This window comes from Sphaerodactylus townsendi, linkage group LG08, assembly GCF_021028975.2.
Source record: "Sphaerodactylus townsendi isolate TG3544 linkage group LG08, MPM_Stown_v2.3, whole genome shotgun sequence".
In the NCBI taxonomy this organism is placed as follows: Eukaryota; Metazoa; Chordata; class Lepidosauria; order Squamata; family Sphaerodactylidae; genus Sphaerodactylus; species Sphaerodactylus townsendi.
In genome coordinates this window covers 53281074-53301924 of record NC_059432.1, presented here as the reverse complement: position 1 = coordinate 53301924, position 20851 = coordinate 53281074, and the positions used below count along the sequence as shown (strand labels likewise).

General features: G+C 41.4%; 1 protein-coding gene across 1 annotated transcript in view; it reads left to right on the top strand.

The window, feature by feature from the left end:
* Window positions 1-20851, top strand: part of ATRNL1 (attractin like 1) — a 575975-nt gene that overhangs the window by 247960 nt on the left and 307164 nt on the right. The window contains exon 25 of the mRNA XM_048507055.1: window positions 1634-1712. Within this exon, the coding sequence (XP_048363012.1) occupies window positions 1634-1712 (79 nt within the window). The remainder of the gene's footprint in view (window positions 1-1633; window positions 1713-20851) is intronic.

Here is a 20851-nt window from a genome sequence, read left to right as displayed (position 1 = left end):
GAGCTAGTTTACTGTTTTTCTTTGAAATAAATATTCAAAAACATTTAACCTACTGATGCCTCAATTAATGTAATTTTATTGGTATCTATTTTTATTTTTGAAATTTACCATTAGCTGCTGCATTTCCCACCCTCGACTTATACACGAGTCAATAAGTTTTTTGTGGTAAAATTAGGTGCCTCGACTTATATGCGGGTCAACTCATACATGAGTATATACGGTATACCCTTTCTCAGGGAAAGATGTGAGGAGATTTGGATCAAACTGCCACATCTTCCTGTCTCTCTCCTGTCTCCCCCACCCCCCAATTCTCTTTAAAAATTAAAGCTTACATATGAGCCAGCTTCATCAAAACTATTTTCATTTGCAGTGTTAAACATAGCACTTTTGTTTTCTATAGTTGCACCTACCATTTTGTTTCCTATAGCGGCCTGGACCCCCAAAATGCAAACAGTAATAGTTTTGACGAAGCTGGCGAGTAAGTCAACTCCTTTAATCTTCAAAGGGAATCTGCCCTACTTTACAATCTGGTCGAGCACTGCTGCAGCTTCCCTAAGAAAGAGTATAGTACATTCCTTCCTGAAGAAACGGGATCTGGCTTTTATTATCTTTGCCCTTATAACTCCATGTATTGTTTTCCTGCAGTTCTCTTTATGTGACTTCTAAGAATTAACTAATTCAAATTTCGGTGGCTAGCTTCCTACCAGGAGAGTGTTCTGATGTGCTTTCCCTTTCAGCTTTCTGTCAGATGCCTTGGTAGCCTGCAGTCCATCCGTCCCCCATTTCCCAAAACCTTAGTCTGTGGTGGTCCTGAAACTCCAGGAATCAATCTTGGGGTGGAAAGAACTGCTAGGGAGAATACAGCACCTTCCACTAACAGATCACCGAATTCAACCCATTAAGTTAAATAGTTTATTTCTGGATTAAGCTTTAATCTATAATATTTAATTGAGAGTTGCATTCTTAGCTATTGCTGTTATTAATTTAGTAATAATTTGATGTATTTACCTTTTTTAATTGTTGTAAATGACCTTTGGTATTTATACCTTTCCTTTCTCCCCAATGGGGCCCCAAAGAGACTTACAATCTTCTCCTCACTTCCCCTTTATCCTCAAAAGAAGCCCTGTGAAGTAGGTTAGGCTGAGAGTATGCGCCGGGTCCAAGTTCACCCAGCAAGCTTTCATGCCTACTGGGGAGTCAAACCAGGGTCTTCCAGATCCTTGTGTGACACTTTAACCACTATGCCATGCTAACCACTATCAGTTTGAGAAAACTCAAAACTTTTAGAAATGCATATTGAATAACTTACATCTGTTATCAGACATTACAGAGATGGGATCAGTATTCATTTTATTTTGGAGTTACTTTTCTCTGTGGCTCATTCCGCACACGCAGAATAATGCACTTTCAAGCTGCTTTCAGGGCTCTTTGAAGCTATGCGGAATGGCAAAAACAGTTGTGAAAGCAGCTTGAAAGTGCATTATTTTGCATGTGCGGAATGAGCCTGTCAGAAGCTGGAATATATATTCTCTTTAACCTTTATTGCCTTTGTGCCATCAACCATCTTTAGTTCTAGAAAAGCTGGGTTAAGCCATCTGGTCTCTAATTCATTATTCTTGCTTTGTGATTGCAGTTGTTTCTTGTCGCTGCTGTTGGTGGCTGCTGTGGTCTGGAAAATCAAACAAACCTGTTGGGCTTCTCGACGGAGAGAGGTATTGTTAATACTTGGGCTGCTGTATTGGGGAGGGTGATTTTCCAGAGGAAATTCGGAGCTGCAGGGGTACAGACAATCTCCCTGTCATATTGGGGAAATTAAGCAATGCCTTGAACCACACATTCAGTTTTCTTGCCATTCTTTTGTGCAATGCCAGAACAGAATAGTCTGCCTTATCCTGGGTGGGAAAGTGTTGTTAGATTACATGTGTAGGCCCATGAACAATTTCAGTTTCTGTATTAGACTCTTACATTAAGTGAGGCATTCAAACAAAATCAAATATTATTGTGATATTCAGTTTTTCAATTATACACCTGTCAAATCTACATTCATTATGCCAATCTGTTCTAGTTGTCTTAAAATTTCTCTGACTTCATTTTGCTTTCCACCCAGATCTGTTTACTTCCCTGTAATAGTAGTATCAATTTCCTCTATCCCTCTTCATGTCAAAACATGCATATTACCATTTTTTCATTAGGTTTTCAATTTTTCTTCAATTGTCAAACAGTTTGGGAAATATGATCTCTAAATCAATATTCAAACTTCTGTGAGCTACAGTTTTTATGGCAGAATGAGTGGAAAGCTTGTAGTCATTCAGTTATGTGACTACTTTAATTTTTCTTTCTGTGTGTTTTGTGTCTGACAGAAAATTCATCTCTCTGGCTTTCCCCTACTCAGGTAAAGCACACATAAAAGAAAAGACAGCCCCTAGGGAAAGATGTTACATGGTCCTTTCACTTTTATTGCTCTCTTCAAATGCTACATGTTCAACTGGAGATTTCTCCATGTTTTTCAAGTGTGTTTGTGTTTTTGAAAAACAATTGTACTGTTTTATTCAGAGTTATGCCCAGTGGGCCAAGAAGAGTATAACTCTGCTTAGGATTTTATTGGAAGATTTTGGGATCCCCTTGACTATAGGGGAACCGATTACATCCTCTTCTGCCTCTCTTTTTGTCCAGGGCTTCTACTTGCTAGCTGTCACTTAATGCATAGAAAACATGTCCAACTGCGAACCATTCTGTATTTCTGACTGGGTTGTCTATTTCAAGCTTTTGACACTGTCGTTGTAATCATGACACTTTAAAGCCTTCTCTCTGCTAAGCACAGTGTGAATGTACAGAAAAACACCCTGTCTGCATAAACTGGTATAGTTGGCTGCGTGGCAGTTCAGATCCATGGAGTACTCTTAAGCGCACAAATGCAAGCAATTCTTTGTTAACAGGCAAAAGGAGAATACAGAATTTGCCACATTCTTATCTTGGTCTTGATGCTAACATCACAGCATTCTTGCCAGTGCTATTCAGGTACTTATTTTTCTCAAGGTAGCCAGAAATAGCAACAACAACATCTTGGGAAGGTGGAATCTCTAGACCTTCCCCAACCTACTGTGCTCTTCCTCAGTTACTACTGTTTCTCTTTGGTTGCCCACATGTTCTGAAAGTAGACTCTGAACCTCAGACTTTCATGACAGCAAAACTGGCTTCTGGCCAGAAATGTTCAGGAACTGCAAGCGTAAATTTTTACCTGGTCATTTTTTATTCCCAAGCTTCTTGAGGTGTGTGTGTGTGTGTGTGTGTGTGAATGTATACTAAAGAAAATGTCTTCTTTCTCTATTCTCATATAGTAAGTACAATTCTGCAAAAACATTACAGTTTTTCAGTAGATGGAGTTAGTGCAGGTTTTTTCAATTTTGCAAAACATTTCAAGTAAATATGTATAAATTGATGTGCAACTCATATGTGAAACTTTTTCTAGTGTTTATTTTATGAAATATGACTGCATAATCACAATATTGTTCATATGTTAAATAAAAGCTTAAAAATAAGTTGACACCTGTATTTAGCAAGAATTGTATTTATTGTTGAGGAACAGTGACTGGGTTCAGATACAAAGACATGCTTCAATTGATCAATGGTGAAAGCAGGATTCAGCTCAGAAATGATCATTTGCCTTAAAAAGCTGCTTTCCCCCCTTCTTTCATTCCTATACCCCCTGCCCCCTTGAACCAACTGATGTGCTGGTCTTTGTTGCCTCAAGGAAACAAGGTTAAGCAAGAATGTCTGTATTCATTCATCAACTGAAACCAGAGTTAAGATGAATCGCGACCATTAAACCAACTTCAGTCCATGGTTTTAAAACCTGGTTTGATGTATCATAACTGATTATAGTAGTAGAATGTTGTATTTTCACATAATCTTACTAATCATATTTTAATTCAACCATGACTTCATGTGATATCTAAACTGAGACAATGCCTTCATTGTGAGAATTATTTCTTCTTTAAAGATAGCTAGTGGTTATTGTGTCACTTGTAACTGAAAGGAACATCCTACAGTTTTTAATGCCTTTCCCCTAAAGGCTTTCTAGAGAATGGGAATGCTCTGGCCTGTGTCTTATCACTCATGGCAGAAATATAGACCTGAACTTTGCGAGATTTTTTTTTTTGCAGACCATAGGGTTGACCTCATAGTGCATAGGATCGTCCAAGTTCTGGGTGTGTGAGGGTTAGGGACAAGGCTGCAGTGGAAAGGGGAAGGTAGCAATGTCCACTCTGTTTCAGCTCTCTTGATCCAACCAGTCATTTCTTGGAGCATCTGAAAGGCAGTGCTAGAAAAAAGTGTTGCTCACAAAGCTCCCAGGAAGAAGATTTTATGGTTCAGAATGTTTTTCTTTGCTGATGTTGTAATATTTTGTGGGTTCTTTTACCACATTCATGAGCAGCTAATGTGAGCTAATACAAACAAAGCTTACTACATTTATTTTTGAGAGGTAATTAATAATTAACGGGTAACCTTTGGCTTTCCTTTCATCTTCCAGTATTGACATAAGTCACATAACATCACACTTTGTGTGAAAAGAATTCTTTGAAATGCAAAAGCTAATTAAAATTAATGTAATCTTATTTTAAGACATTGATGTATCAGCAAAAAATACCAAAGGGAATATCATTAATATTTCAACAGACCATTATTTTTATCTATTCCAGAATATTTCATAAAATGTGAGCTGATATTTTGGTTAGAATTTATCTGGTTTGTATCACATGACAAATGTCTAAACTGCAAAGTCAGTGAATTATTTTAGGCCACTGTATTTGTCAATGGAAATATTGGATCATTAACAAAAATGAATGGCTGATAAAGATAGTTTACATCATTCTGCATTTGTATTCATAGTTAAAATGTTTGTTTCTGATTTAAAATAACTATTGTATCTAAACAGTTAACTAAACCTAATATCTTTTTGTACTGTGGAGCAATTTCTGAATTTTGGTGATTACTATGCACATTACTATGCTTTGAGTTTAGATTGGAGGAACTCTGCATTTCACTATAATGTTCACATACTCAGATGTGGCATGCAAGTTTTCTAAGTAAGCATTGCACTGGGAGATCCAAAAATGAACCTGCTAAGAGGATAAAAGGTGGCGGTAGCTTTGGATTGAGGCTAAAACATGGAAGGAGTTTTTTAAATGTGGTCCTTTTTGTTTGTTGTCTGAGTAAACATATGATAGTAAAGCTATACTCTGCCTTTCTTTCACTCTTCTATGAAAAATAAATGCAAAGCAGATGTCAAGGTAGAGATAATTCTTCTGGCAGAAAGAGTAAACAATTGTTATCTTCTATATTTAACCTTTAAAAATATTAATACTCCTTTTAAGTTCAGTTAGGATTTCTGCATGATCTGTGTATGTTAGTGCATAACTAGAACATGGTTATTAGTTTACACATCTAAACAATTACTTCCTTGAGTAGAACAGCGTGATCTTCTCTATTGTTTTTACTAATAACATGATTTTGTAGTCTTTAATAGTGATGTGTGGAAAGACTGATAAGAGGGTTGGTGGGGCAGACGAGAGCTGTCTGCTATCTGTGGGATGAATTCCAGTGGTGCGTCTTGTTTGAGGTATTGTGTGAGTTGGGCACCAAATTCTGTCTCTTTTTAGAGAATATGTTCCAGTTTATGAGTTACTTAACTTAAGCTCTGCATAACTAATCCTCCTCACCAGTCCTTGAGCAGAACTGCTTTGAAATGTGAAAGAACCTGTGCTTGCTCATTAATGACAACATTACAATCTGCAAGAATTGGATATTTATACATTTATTACAAAAAGAAATTGAGGATAATAATTAGCTAGAAGTTCAGCAGCTTTTGAGTGAGCAGACTTTTAAGTGGAGGTATTTATTAGTGAATTTTTTTCTTTATAGGTCTCTTATGCACGTCTGTAAGGCTTTGATGTTGTTGGTGTTGAATATTATAACTGGAGGATTTTTTTTAGTCAAATAGCTTTTAGGAAATAGCAAATATGTATCAAAATCAGTGCTTCAGATTTCGTGTACAGTAGACTAAACATTCAACACTAGTACAAACAATCCCAATAAGTGCATCTGTTCTATCCTCTCAATAACCCCTTGAGCTTCCACATCAACCTGCCATGCCAACAGGCAAGCAACTTTTAACAAGTAGACTTTCAAAAGCCATTTGTGATATGGCTTGATGCTGCAGCCATCAAAGCGGGGAGAAAAAGTGTGCGTGGGGGGAATCCCACAGACTGTACCCAAGCTCTTGGGCACACTTAAAATAGCTCTTCAAATACCAATCAATATTTTCTTTGTGTTTTTAAATAACTAGCTTCTCTTTTCTGTTTTTAGATTTCAACCAGTATCATCATACGAACAAAAGATGGTGTAGGATGTACCGAATAAAATATGTCAAAAACCTTTACTTTGGAAAGGTTTTCATTTTCTCATGTTCACTTTTTGTCTTTGATCCAGCTATAGAATGTAAACTGCTTACATACCAGCACATCATCTGTACAATATTTTATTATCACAGAAAAAAAGCAGTACTAAAGCCACCACAGCATCCTCTGGTGCATTATTTAATTTCACCAAAGGTTGAGAATCTATTATAATGCACAAATCTGAGCAGCTATTTGTTTTATTAGCATAAATGCTAGGTAAATTAGCCATACTTTTCTCCTATACATAATTAATAATTTAAATATAGCCTTTGTCTTTTCTTTTATCTTCAAGAATTGATATAAGCCATATGAAATCTGTGTACGTGTAGGAAAAATGCTTTGAAATGCAAAATCTAATTAAAATGGATGCGGTGTTATTTTAGGACAGTTGACAGATACTGTTGGGAATAACATGAATATTTGAACAGACCATTTTAATTTATGTTGTTCAATTTAGCTACCAGTCAACTGTGCAAAATGAGCTGATACATTGGTTAGACATCTTTTGGTACAGTTAGATGGAGAACTAAATCTGTTGAAACACAGGTAGTTAACAGAATAAAACCATTTTGATTCTTGTTTTGATATGTATAGCTAGGAATTATTGTTTAGGTCTGACATTGCAATGGGAAAATCCATCCTATGGTTGCTGATTTCTATTGCTGGAAGTTGATCCTTAGCAAGTAGGACAATGTTGGTAGGCTCTGCTGTCCTTCAAGCGTCCTCCTATGACTTACACCTAATGAAGATGTGATGAACTGCACATGCAGAATAATGCACTTTCAAACTGCTTTCAGTGCTCTTTGAAGCTGTGCGGAATAGCAAAATCCACTTGCAAACAGTTGTGAAAGTGGTTTGAAAACGCATTATTTTGCATGTGCGGAAGGGGCCAGAGATTTAAAAGCTTATGTCAATCAGTGAAACAAGGTGCTATCACAACAGAGTGGGGGAAAACTTCCTAGGAGCATGTGCCACTCAATTAGGGAGTGGTTCTGATGGAAATATACTGAGTTCAGATTGTGTTGACAGCAAACAGTACACAGACAGGAGAATTAGCAGTTTTATTTAGTGATCAAAGCTGAAAGTGGAAGAGTAGTGATCCTTTCCATAAGTGACTATAAATACAAGTGAAGGAAATATATCTTCTGATATAAAAGAGTTCCTGAGCCAGTTAGAATGATAATCACACACACACACATGGATTCCCATTCTGGAGTATTAGTGTTTTGCTTAATATTACCTCAGGAGGGAGATATATGTGAAGTGGGTAACTAATAGTGTACTCTGTGAAAGGGTACCAATCTGTTAGAACCTAAAGACACTGTGAATTCATTAGCCTGTAACATCTATCTAAACCATCTTAAAGCAAAGAAGCTCTGATAACATCTAAGCAACTGGAGAAACTTATAAAGATTGAATTAAAAACTGTGCCTGTGCCAAATTCTGAAATTGTATATAGTTATCTCTTGCCTGATTTCCATCTATTTGAAATATCTCCTAATCCCATCTAGTTCGTTTAATAAATTTTTATTTTGTGTTTGATGAACTTTCCTCTGTTCTCTGGTACCTTAAAAAAGGGAAAAACTGGCTCCCTACACCTTTCTAGAGCTCCTAAGGCTGAGCAGATGTTTTAAACACCTCATAAGCTATCAACAAAACAGTTCAGTCATAGAAGAGGCAGGAAAACCTGCCCAGCGTAGTGAGGAGGCTCCCTGGGGCTGCCACAAACAGTTAGGAGGGTGAAGAGACCTGCCCCAGCAGATTTTCTTGCTGCTCCTCAGAGTACAAAGGACAATCTGCAAAGAGTTTGAGAGGGGGCATGCTGTTCCCAACTTGGCCTAACCTGGCTTAACACAGCTGTCTCATAGCAAGTAGTGGATTAGTGCAACGACATCTTAGAGTATACCTTACATTAGCATTCAGAAGACAGGCATGTATTTACATAGACAGTTCATAACTCCTGGAAGTCCAAGATCCATTCAATTTATTCCTGAGCCAAGAAATTGTTCAGTCTGAGGAGCCAGGCCAAAGTCGGCAGTTTTATAGGGCCAACTAGAAGTTCTTGTTGCCTTGTGTCATGTGATCCCTACAGAAGTGGTAGTTTCAACAACATTCTCTGTCCTCATGCAGTGGTGGTACTATAGCATAGCAGAAAACTGGCCAACATTTTGCTTCTCTGGCAAGCTGCTACTGTGGAGACAAAAGTAAGATTGTTAGTTTAACATGCACAGCCTCATACAAATGGGGCTGTGGCCTGCAGATCTATGAGCTTCTCGCCTTCTGTGAGAATATGTTCATTCAACCTTAATTATCATATGACAGCAGTAGACATCTCTTCTTAACTGATCCTTATCTTTATGAAGTACATGCCAATCAGTGTACTGGCAAACATTATACATAATCTTATTAGTTTCTTCATTTAGCTCTCCCCCTTGTGGACTGGCCTCAAGCAGTTCATCTGGTTGGGAATACTTGAGATCAAAGCCCAATGCCAGTTGAGTTTTCACTTCATTTTTAATCAAACACCACATGCTCTGAAACTGTTCTTCATGTCCAGTATTATTAAATGTTCATTTAAATGACTCTCCAAACCCAGCAAAGATGTGTTTCTAAGCACCTTCTTGTTTGGTCCTTCTGTAATTGCTCCCATTGCAGTCAGAGGAAAAGAGGTAGCACTCATACTTAATGGGCAGTTTCTTTATTTCTTAATGACAGCATCCCTTCTTGTAATAATTACAGCCCAATCAAGAAGCCTGGGTGGGCCGGGGCAGTGATGCTGCCCCTCCACCACTTCCAGAGGACTTTTCAGCAGCATGGGGAAAGCGCTGGAAAGCCCTTCATAGGGCTTTGTGGACCTATACCACCCCAAAAGGCTAGAATAGGTCAGTACCTGGGACCATGACACATCTAGAGGGGAAGCCAACTAATATTGGTTCTGTCCCTGGCCACGCTTCTAGATTGCCCCAGTTATGCCAGCAGGGCTGGCAGTGGCATTGGGGCGCTAACACAGTACTCAGCACCATGTTGGGCCATCCTGGGAGGCTATGGTGGCCACTCACCAACACATTTGCCCATCCACCACAGTAAGTGCCCTAGAGAGAGTATCTGCATCAGCATAAGGTCACGCCACCTCCAAAACTCCCTTGAGCTTCCTCATTTTGGATTGGGCTGTTAAATCAATAATGGGGCGAGTGAAATAATGTAGTTTATGAAAGTTAATGCGTGGGGCGGGGAATGGAATGGAATCTCTCTAGGCCAATTCTAACTCTAGTAGATTCTGACGGAACAATCTCTACTGTGCATATTAAACATTCCCAAACAGAAATATGTATGCATTTTCCATTCATACTCCAAAATCCAAATATAAATGTTTAGTAAGAACTAACTCAAACTGTAGGATTGCAGCTTTCATTCATTCTAGTGATTTTTATGTTATAATTTAAGATTCTGTTCTGATGTTTGTCTTTTAGTTGTTATGCCTAAGTGCTGCTCAATGTACAGGTTTTTCCAAATAGAGAACTGTAATCAGAAACCTTACTAATTTTTTGTGCAAGAGGAAAGATCTGCTTTCAACAGACATATGACAGAAATTCAGTTGGTTGGCTTTTCCCAGTTTTGATAGAAAATGTCTCCTGCTGTAGTGTGTTTTATAGCTATTCAAGTCCAGGGCCTGGGGGGGGGGGGTGTTACCAATCATACCATTTTTAGCCCTTTGCAGAACTGTTTTCCCTTTTCCAACTGGGCCACATTGTAGTTCTATGATGCAGCACTATAGAGAAATAAGGGGGAGGGATTCAGAACTGGTGGGGATGCTACTGTTGCCACTATAATGCAGATGTTTTTTCACTACTGTTGTAGATGCCGTTGTAGATACAGTGTCCTTGGTCAAGGGCTCGGTATCTTGGAAGCTACCAGGGCAATGATCTGAAGCTTAAAGAAGGATTCTTGAATTGTAGCTTCTATGGGAATGTTGTTCATAGAATCTCACCATCCTGTCAAGGAAATTTTCCCATCTAACTGTTTTGTGTTGCTCCCGTGCCCTCCCCCCCCCCATTGTTCAAACAGATTTAAGAAATTTTGGTGGTGGCCTTTGCCAGAGGTGTAGCTAGGAAGAATGGAGCCCAGGGCAGAATTTGAGTTTTGCCCCCATAGGCAACCACCCTCCCCCACCATGACCAAACAATAATTTTTTTGCACCAGGTCATTTCAAAGGGGATTGGGGGGCAGGAAGGTAAGGAGAGCTGGGTCTGCCCATGGATCCTGTGATCCATGGGCAGAGCAGGCTGGCTGCGGGTGGGTGGGGGCTGGAGAGCTGGCATTGCCCAGAGCAGGCCTGGCTGGGCTTTTGGGGTGGGGGATGAGGGAGGGAGGCTTCTGCCGGGCCCCTCAGCTCTAGCTGGGCTTTTGGGTTGGGGGAAGAGGGAGGGAGGGCTTCTGCCAGGCCGCTGCAGGCCCGGCTGGGATTTTGAGGTGGGGGAGGAGGGAGGGAAGTCTTCTGCGGGCCGCACCCTCTCCCCCATGTCCCTTTGGTGCTATGGTGGCCTCAGGCATCCTGGCAGGGCTGGGCTCCCTTCCCTCCTTGGCCTGGCCCCTCCCTAACAGACTGCTCTTTCAGCTGGTTCTGCTGGAGGTGGGGCAGTTCCCAACAGACTGCTCGATCAGCCAGCTCTGTCGGGAGCAGTCTGTTGGGGCGAGGCCGGGACAAGGGGGGAGGGGTGTGGGTGGTGATTTTGCGCCCCCCACGTGACTTAACTGGGTGAACCATTTGTTCATATTCCATTTAATATGATGAGGATGAACCATTTGTTCGTACTCCTTTTAATATGATCTGCCTGACACCTCAGTTTCAACTATCTGCATATATTGCATAGTTGGGAATTATGATTTGGATCCAAGGAGGCTGTTTTTGCATCACAATGGCATTTACACTAGCAGAATGATGCTTTTGTTAGTGGTGGAGTCGAGGTGGTTAAGATGGTCCTGTGATCCATAAGAGCATAATTTTGGTAGACTACAGTGGATTTAGATCACCCAGGCTAGCGTGATCTTGTCAGATCTTGGAAGCTAAGCAGAATCAGATCTGTTTTGTACTTGGATGGGGGGCCTCCATAGAAGTCTAGGGTTGCTATATAGAGGTGGTAGACAATGGCAAACCACTTCTGTCTGTTGCCTTTGTGATCATCATAAGATTTCTGATACTGATGGCATTTCCCACCACCCCCATTTTGAGAGGCAGGAAAGTCTGTTCCATGAGCTTCACACAATTTATTTATTTAAAGTTTGTATATCCTTCCTACTAATTACAGCTCTCTAAGTGCCTTTTGAAGAACCTTCAACCAGTAGGGAGAGCTGATTATTCAACTATCATCAACACCATTTTTGTATTAATAGGTAACATAAAAACAAACAAGGTTTTTATTGATTTTCTGCCACCACAGAGAAGGCTGTGTTCCCAATAGCCATCTGTTCTTGTATGAAGATGGAGACACTCAGAGTTGAACCCTCTGCGGGAATATTAACAGTTGGGCAGGCTCACAGCTTTTGATCTTCTACTTGTGGATGGGGAGTGGAAACAGAGGGAGGCAACTCAATATTCTAAATGGGCTTTTGATGCCTTGAAAAATCCTGCAAAATTGCCTATATTCAAAATAGTAAAATGCACAAATAGAATAACAATTGTTTACTGGGGAAAATAAAAAGTACGAAAATATAACCCTTTAGATGGCAGTTTTGTAATGGGCTTTTGTTCTTCTAATGTCATTGGTCAGCTTCCAATAAATTCTGTTTAGTTTCATTTCCATTTGTACTGTTGAACATATTTAATAAGCTCCATTATTGAAATTGCAGTTTTCTTTTCAAAGATAGATGTTTGTTAAATCTCAACTGAAGGTGCCTTTGATGTTGAATGGCTGACGTTTATGATAACAATAAAATAATGTGTATAAATGCGGGTACACATAATCATGGCTGGCAGCAGTTTATTGTTAAATGTAGTGTCTGTCCTGCATATTTAATACAAGTTTCTGAGGAGATAATATGACTGTAGTTATGTGGGACTCATGATAAGATAAGGATATTTGTGTTTTTCATCCAACTTGAGATTTACAACAGTACTTGGTTTGCAAGCTAAAAAAAGGCCATCATTTAAATGTGAAGAGAAAAAAAAATCCCTTCAGGTTTTATTCTTTTCCAGCAAGGTTAATATGTAGTGCACCTGTTTTTTTAAAAAAGACTGTAAATATGATATTAGGAGTGTCCGTGACTCTGCTTTTATAGGAAAATGAAAGTTTTAATATTAAAATGGTGTGTTGTGAGCTATTTGGAAAGAGGGAACTGCCTTTTATGTCATTTATCCAAAGCTCTCAAAAGTACAGTGAGCTCTGGATAAATAACAGAAGTTATAATGTCAACTCTGCAAACCCAGGCTTGGTTCTGAGACTACAGCTGCAGTTTCTCATTGCCATATTGGTATCAGAAAACCTGAGGCTATTTGATTTGAAAGTAGAGTTATCCCTTCCACTTTTCCCATCGTGGTTTTGATCTATTGCAGGTCAGCATAAGAAGTTAAATGGAAATTTGGGGGGCATTTTGTGGAAGCCTCAGATACCACGTGAAGATCAGCAGATGACACAGAAAAAGTTTAGAAACTCAGAAAATGCATAAAATATATGTATAGTATTGCATAATATCAGCATATTTTATATTTTAATACCATAAATATACACAATTTATTTTTAAAGTTAAATAAAAGAAAAAGAAACATTCAAACTCATTGGTGTGGAGGGCCAAGAATTTTTATGCAGATTTCCAGATCACAGGGGGTGCCGCCCGTGATGTGGAAGGGATAACTGAATACTATGTGACTGATGAGTGTGGCTCATTCCGCACATGCAGAATAATGCACTTTCAAACTGCTTTCAGTGCTCTTTGAAGCTGTGCGGAATGGCAAAATCCACTTGCAAACAGTTGTGAAAGTGGTTTGAAAACGCATTATTTTGCGTGTGCAGAAGGGGCCTGTGTAACTATCAATATTTGTTGTAGTTGTTGGTATACAGTGGATTCTTTTCCCATTCATATTCAAGAAGGGCACTGTTACAGTTCCTGTCCTTACTATCCAGGCTATTTATTGAGAAAACTTACAGCCCATATTTGAGCTGAAAGAGTCTTGATGGCAGTAGAGCTACACCATAAGCACAATCCACTGAAAATATCTTCTGCACAAGCATATTTGAAGTCAGTAAAATTGTGTGGGAGTTTAGTCATACATCTTGCCATTTTCCCTCCATGTCAGTAGCACCATTTCAGTGGTACAGGTGTAGAGGATTATGATTAGGGTGTGATTGAGAAAATGTAATTATGCATGAAAATAATGATTTAAGAAGTGATGACGTCCGTGTTTCTGAACCACAAAATCCACCAACTCTGGTGGTTGTTCACAGAAGACTGATGCCATGTGTGATTATAAATAATTCCTGATAGATAAGGAAAAAATAACCATATGTATTCACATGGACTCAAACATCTGTGGAAACATGATGTGGTCCCAGTCTTCTGTTTAAAACATCTAGACATCAAAAACTGAAACACTGACACTACAAAACATAGTTACTTCAAAATAGCTTTTTCTTATTCTCTGGGAGACTTTTTTGCTGCAATGATACTTTCAGACTAAGAAAAAATAATCAAATGTAGGGATAGTTATTTATGTTCAACATTAATTTTACAGTCTGTTCAAGTCATGGTTTTATTAATGTTTTTAATTTAAGAAGCTGTTTTTGTCTTTATTAGATATTCAGCATAATGGGGAAGCAGAGCACAACTGGAAGAAGCAATCTGTAATATATTGCTTAAATAAGGAAAGCAAATATAATATATTAATATGAATCAGCTAGGGAGCTAAAATATTCTTCCTTCAAGCTGAGAATGTCTTTGGGTAACAGGAAAGAAGATGGCCTTTGTGCTAAGAAGTAGATACAAACAATGTGCTGGCAAGTGTCTTTGCTTCCCATTTAATCATATCACATACCTAGATTGTTTAAATGCAGAAATTTTGCATTTTACAGCATCCAGCTTTTTCTGTGTTGAAGCAACTAATTCATGCATAGGGTTGCCAGCTCCGGGCTGGGAAATACCTGGAGATTTTAATGAAGCCTGATGAGGATGGGGTTTTATGAGGGGAAGGCTTCAGTGAAGCATAACCCCATACAGTCCACCTTCTAAAGCAGCCATCTTATCCAGGGCATCTGATCTCTGTCATCTGGAATCAGTTGTAATAGCTGCAAATCTCCAGCCACCATATGGAATTTTAAATCATGTCCTCTGCTGACATATAGCTAGCCAGTATTTGGCATGTCTTATACTGTATTACAACAGTTAGTGTCCAGTGATGTATTCCCTTTCCAAAAATTCTTTGAAGCAGGATTGAACCCAGAATAGATCCCAGTCATGAAGGCTTTCTACCACATAATCCAGGAACCTGAAGAGTCTGTTTTCTAAACCAGCACAAGACGTATTTATCCTTTAAATCATGGTATACAGGGACCTCCATGAGGTAGAATGCTATAGAATCTACCCTCCAAAGTTGCCATTTCTCCTAGGGAATTGATCTCCTTAGTCCTGTGGTGGCGAACCTTTGGCACTCCAGATGTTATGGACTACAATTCCCATCAGCCCCTTCCAACATGCTGCCAATTGGCCATGCTGGAAGGGGCTGATGGGAATTGTAGTCCATAACATCTGGAGTGCCAAAGGTTCGCCACCACTGCCTTAGTCTGAAGATTTCAGGAGATTTCCAGGCCCCATCTGGAGGTGGGTAACCCTATTTGATATGTGGGTAGATGTTGCTTTTAATTCATCTGCTGCCCTTGCCAAAAATCTTTTAAAAGGACCTTTACAATCTAATTGCCACCTAATCATTAAGAACATTCATAATTTATTCAATTGGTAGGGTTGTCTCTCTCACTGTAAACCCTGACAATTTTACACCATAAATGCATGTTCCTTTTCATTAGACATTTTACTTTGAGCAACAACATGATACAATATTTGGGCTAGTGTAGATTTTGCATAGGCTCAGATAATTGGGACTATAGTATCAGGGACATGTTCTGTGAACATGTGTTTCCTCTTTCTCTCTCCTCTTTGGAGCAAATTCCCCATCCCTGTTTAACATCAGTTAAAGAATGAATTGGCACTGACATTAAAAAAATACTGGAGGACCTAAACATCTGTGTTTTCACATTCATCGATGCTGGATAGTAAAACGAAAGCCAAATCAAATGTGCTGAGTGAAAACACAATCAGGAACCTCATATTGTGTGCTTGATGTGGCCTCTTCCCTGAGTCCAGACAAGCAATGAGTTATTTTAGGTTGTCACTTAAAATGTCACCTTCACCATTACTTTCTGCAGAAAAAGAGGGGTTGTAGCAAATTGTTACAATAATGGGATTTGCAGACAGAAGATGTTGGGTAGCCAACTCCAGCTTGGGAAATTCTTGGTGATTTCAGGACAGTGCCAGGGGAAGGCAGAGTTTGGGGAAGGGGCTAAACAAGGATGTAATGCTGTAGAATCTGCCCTCCAAAACTGTCATTTCCTCCAAGGGAACTGATCTCTGTCACCTGGATGTCACTTAAAATTCCAGAAAAACTCCAGACTTCACCAGGAGGTTGTTAACTCTAGGAAGATGTGAGGAGGTCTACAAGTGGTTGTATGTGCTGATTCTGGGCTTGTGGCTGTTGAGAACTCATAGAGCTCTTGTTTCTAACTCAGTTTAATTGAGTGACAGTTTTGTTTTCCATTTCTGTTTTTTAAGTTTTGCTTGGATTAAATTGTGGTGGGAGAGGATTTTAGAAAGCAGGTCAGAAATGAAGCAGTGCAGTAAAAAAGACAGTGAACCAACGTGGATTTGGTGTACACTTCAGCTGCAGATTCTGAGATCTCCCCAGTATATATATTACAGGGTAATGTGATAGATCGAATATACAGTTGAAAGCAACAAAAACACAAAATTATGTCTAATATATATGCAATACCATATTAAAACAGCATATTTCTTATAGCAAATTCTATTCTGCAGAGAAGAAATACGGGCATTTCTTACTAAGCAAGCATTGGCCCTTTCCGCACTGGCAGAAAATGTAAAGTAGATGTGGATTAATGCTATGTAGAGCAGCAACTTAAGTTTTTTGATGTAGGTTTTTTCTTCCACACCTCATCTACATTCCATGGAAGGTATCCGGTCCTGCATCGGATTCAAGAAAGCCGACATTTCCACACTACCGAAAAGTGCTGTTGCCCTCAATTGCCATGGATGTCCTGATTGACTGTTGTGCCGTGCAGGGGCGGGTACTTTCGAATGCATTGCTGCGTGATGTGGCAACAAGAAGATGACACTCCTGTCTTCCTATTGGCTACCGTTATCTTGTTCTTTCTCGCGGGGGTATAACAAGATCTCAGAACACTTCCTTCCAATTGCCTATCGTGCACCTGTGCTCCGCATTCCCACACATTAAGCCTTGCCTTTTTTTAAAATAAAGGACATTTTCCAGCAGATCTTTTGGCAACCCAAAAGCATGTACAGAGTTCTTTTTCATTTGCAATGGAGTGGCTCTCCACAACTGAGCACAAGACATCCTTGGGTGGAATGTGTCTTTTGAAAAAGCAACAAGGACCTTGCTATTTTTTTCCTGAGATGAAATTCTGTCTGCTCCAAGACTAACGAAAATAACAGAATACAGAGTTGCACAACAGAATATAGAGCTGGTGCCTGCACTTTAAAAACAAACTGTAGTATTCTCACTTCACTGGGGTTATTAACTATCTTGGTGATTCTGACCTACCCTCCCTTCTATTCCAGCCCCCAGCTTGTCATGCCTGGATCCTCCTTCTCTCCCCTCCCTCTAGATCAGGGGTAGGGAACCTTTAACACTCAAAGAGCCATTTGGACCCCTTTTCCACAGGAAAAGAAAACACTTGGAGCCGCAAATAATGTTTGACATTTAAAATAAAGATAACACTGTATATATTGGGGGTTTTTTTACCTTTTACTCCGCTCATTCTGAGAAGTGCATGGATGTGTCCGCCCTGCTCCCTGCAGGGCGGGCAAGGATGGGGCCAGCGGCTCGGCCTCGCCGCTCCAACGGGGCGGGTGAGAGGGGAAGCCGGGCAATTGGTGCGCCCACCCTGCTGCCTGCAGGGCAGGCAAGGATGAAGCCAGAGGCTCGGCCTTGCCGGCCACTGGGAAAGCACCCGCCCCGCTCGAACAGGGCGGGCGAGAGGGGAAGCCCGCGGCGCGGCCCAGCCGGCCGTGGGCAATTGGTGTGCCCGCCCTGCTGCCTGCAGGGTGGGCAAGGATGGGGCTGGCGGCTCGGCTCGTGGAGCCGCAGTGCAAGGGCAGAAGAGCCGCTTGCGGCTCTCGAGCCGCAGGTTCCCTACCCCTGCTCTAGATGAGCATCTCTGAAGTACAGGCTGGTTGCATCCAAAGAGGGGGGCTGTCTGGGGGGGGGAACATTTCTGAAGGCACAGTCTCAAAACATTCAGTCTCATCAGGAGACTGCCCTGATGATCCCCCCAGGTTTGGTGAGGCTTGGTCCAGGGGGACCAAAGTTATGGATCCTCAAAGGGGGTGCCCCACCCCCATTCTTTCCAATGGGAGCTGGACCAAACTGCACCAAACTTGGGGGGTGTCATAAGGACTGTCTCCAGATGATACCCCAAAATTTTGGTGCCAATACATCGAAAACTCCCCCCCCTGCAGGAACATCCCAGAAATTTGCCCAAGAATCTTTGTTCTGAAGTGAGTTTACTGCATTGCTGTCAATGGGGGGTACAGGCTGGGGGGCACATTTCTGAAGGCACAGTCTCAAAACTTTCAGGGTCTCATCAGGAGACTGCCCTGATGATACCCCCCAGGTTTGGTGAGGCTTGGTTCAGGGGGACCAAAGTTATGGACCCTCAAAAGGGGTGGCCCCATCCTTTCCAATTGGAGCTAAGGAGATGGAGGCTACCCTTTTGAGGGTACATAACTTTGCCCCGAACCAAACTGTACCAAACTTGTGGGGTAGCATCAGGACAGTCTCCTGATGAGACCCTGAAATTCTGGTGCCGATATGTCTAAAAACGCACCCCCTGCTGGCACCAATGACCTGGTCCAAAAAAATGGGTCGTGGTTGGGTAGCTGCCCATGGGGGGGCACCAACTCAGGTTTTACCCAGGGCTCCAGTTTGCCTCTTTACGCCCCTGGATAGCCCCCACCCCTCCACTGTAGCAGAGAATCTCCTTCCTTCTACAAGAGCATCTCTGAAGTACACGCTGGTTGCATCAAAAGGGGGGGGCTCTCTGCCTCTTGTGGACAGCCTTCCCCGAGTAAACGGCATAACAATGAGTCATGCTCCTTCCTGCCAATCCAACGAGTGCTAGAGAGATAATGGAAAGCATGACTGACCGCGAGGAGTAGTAAAAGGCAAGTGAGAGCAAATCGAAACTTAAAAATCTGTGCGCGCAACTCCAATTCAGTAGTGCCTTCCGATTGGTTGGGTTGAATTGCATCACAGCTTAGGCGGGCACTTAAGAACATAAGAACATAAGAACAAGCCAGCTGGATCAGACCAGAGTCCATCTAGTCCAGCTCTCTGCTACTCGCAGTGGCCCACCAGGTGCCTTTGGGAGCTCACATGTAGGATGTGAACGCAATGGCCTTCTGCGGCTGTTGCTCCCGAGCACCTGGACTGTTAAGGCATTTGCAATCTCAGATCAAAGAGGATCAAGATTGGTAGCCATAAATCGACTTCTCCTCCATAAATCTGTCCAAGCCCCTTTTAAAGCTATGCAGGTTAGTGGCCATCACCACCTCCTGTGGCAGCATATTCCAAACACCAATCACACGTTGCGTGAAGAAGTGTTTCCTTTTATTAGTCCTAATTCTTCCCCCCAGCATTTTCAATGAATGCCCCCTGGTTCTAGTATTGTGAGAAAGAGAGAAAAATTTCTCTCTGTCAGCATTTTCTACCCCATGCATAATTTTGTAGACTTCAATCATATCCCCCCTCAGCCGCCTCCTCTCCAAACTAAAGAGTCCCAAACGCTGCAGCCTCTCCTCATAGGGAAGGTGCTCCAGTCCCTCAATCATCCTCGTTGCCCTTCTCTGCACTTTTTCTATCTCCTCAATATCCTTTTTGAGATGCGGCGACCAGAACTGGACACAGTACTCCAAGTGCGGTCGCACCACTGCTTTTTATAAGGGCATGACAATCTTTGCAGTTTTATTATCAATTCCTTTTCTAATGATCCCCAGCATAGAGTTTGCCTTTTTCACAGCTGCCATGCATTGAGTTGACATTCCCATGGAACTATCAACTAAGACGCCCAAATCCCTTTCCTGGTCTGTGACTGTTAGCACTGACCCCTGTAGCGTGTATGTGAAGTTTGGATTTTTTGCCCCTATGTGCATCACTTTACATCACTTCACCTTGAAAGTGGAGCAGCCACAAAAGTTTTACACAGTAGCCCAGGGGTAGGGAACCTTTAACACTCAAAGAGCCATTTGGACCCGTTTTCCACGGGAAAAGAAAACACTTGGAGCCACAAATAATTTTTGACATTTAAAATAAAGATAACACTATATATATATAGGGGTTTTTTTAACCTTTTACTCCGCTCATTCTGAGAAACGCATGGATGCGCCCGCCCTGCTCCCTGCAGGGTGGGCAAGGATGAAGCCGGCGGCTCAGCCTCGCCGGCCGCCGGGAAAGCGCCCGCCCTGCTCCAACGGGGTAGGCGAGAGGGGAAGCCCACGGCACGGCCGACCATGGGCAGTTGGTGCGCCCGCCCTGCTGCCTGCAGGGTGGGCAAGGATGGGGCTGGCGGCTTGGCTTGTGGAGCCACAGTGCAAGGGCAGAAGAGCCGCATGCGGCTCTCGAGCCGCAGGTTCCCTACCCCTGCACTAGCCGAACACATCTGGAGTTAAACCAGGGTTTTTGAAAAAACTCTACATACATACAGGGGCAGGGGAAAAGTGGAGTAAACAGCCAGAAGTGGCGCAAATCAGAAAGTGAGCAAAACTAATCCGTGCTACAGGGCTCGACAGTGTGGAAAACTTGTAGAATATGGAGCAGCCTCAAATAGTTAATCTAAACCTGTAGTGTGGAAAGGGCCATTGTGGTACTTTTAAAAGACAAATTCCAGTTCTGTTCCTTAATTTAGCTCTACAACTGAATTTTGCAGCATGATACAAAGACATACTTGTTTCTTGTGAACCCTAGAGACCTCTCTTAGCTCGTTCATTACATAACATTTTGAAAGAGTACAAATTAAAAGTTACCTATGTCATAGAGATGTACACTCCTGAAGTAGAGTAGGATGCTTTGTATTATGTTGGTTGTGACTTTTTATTCA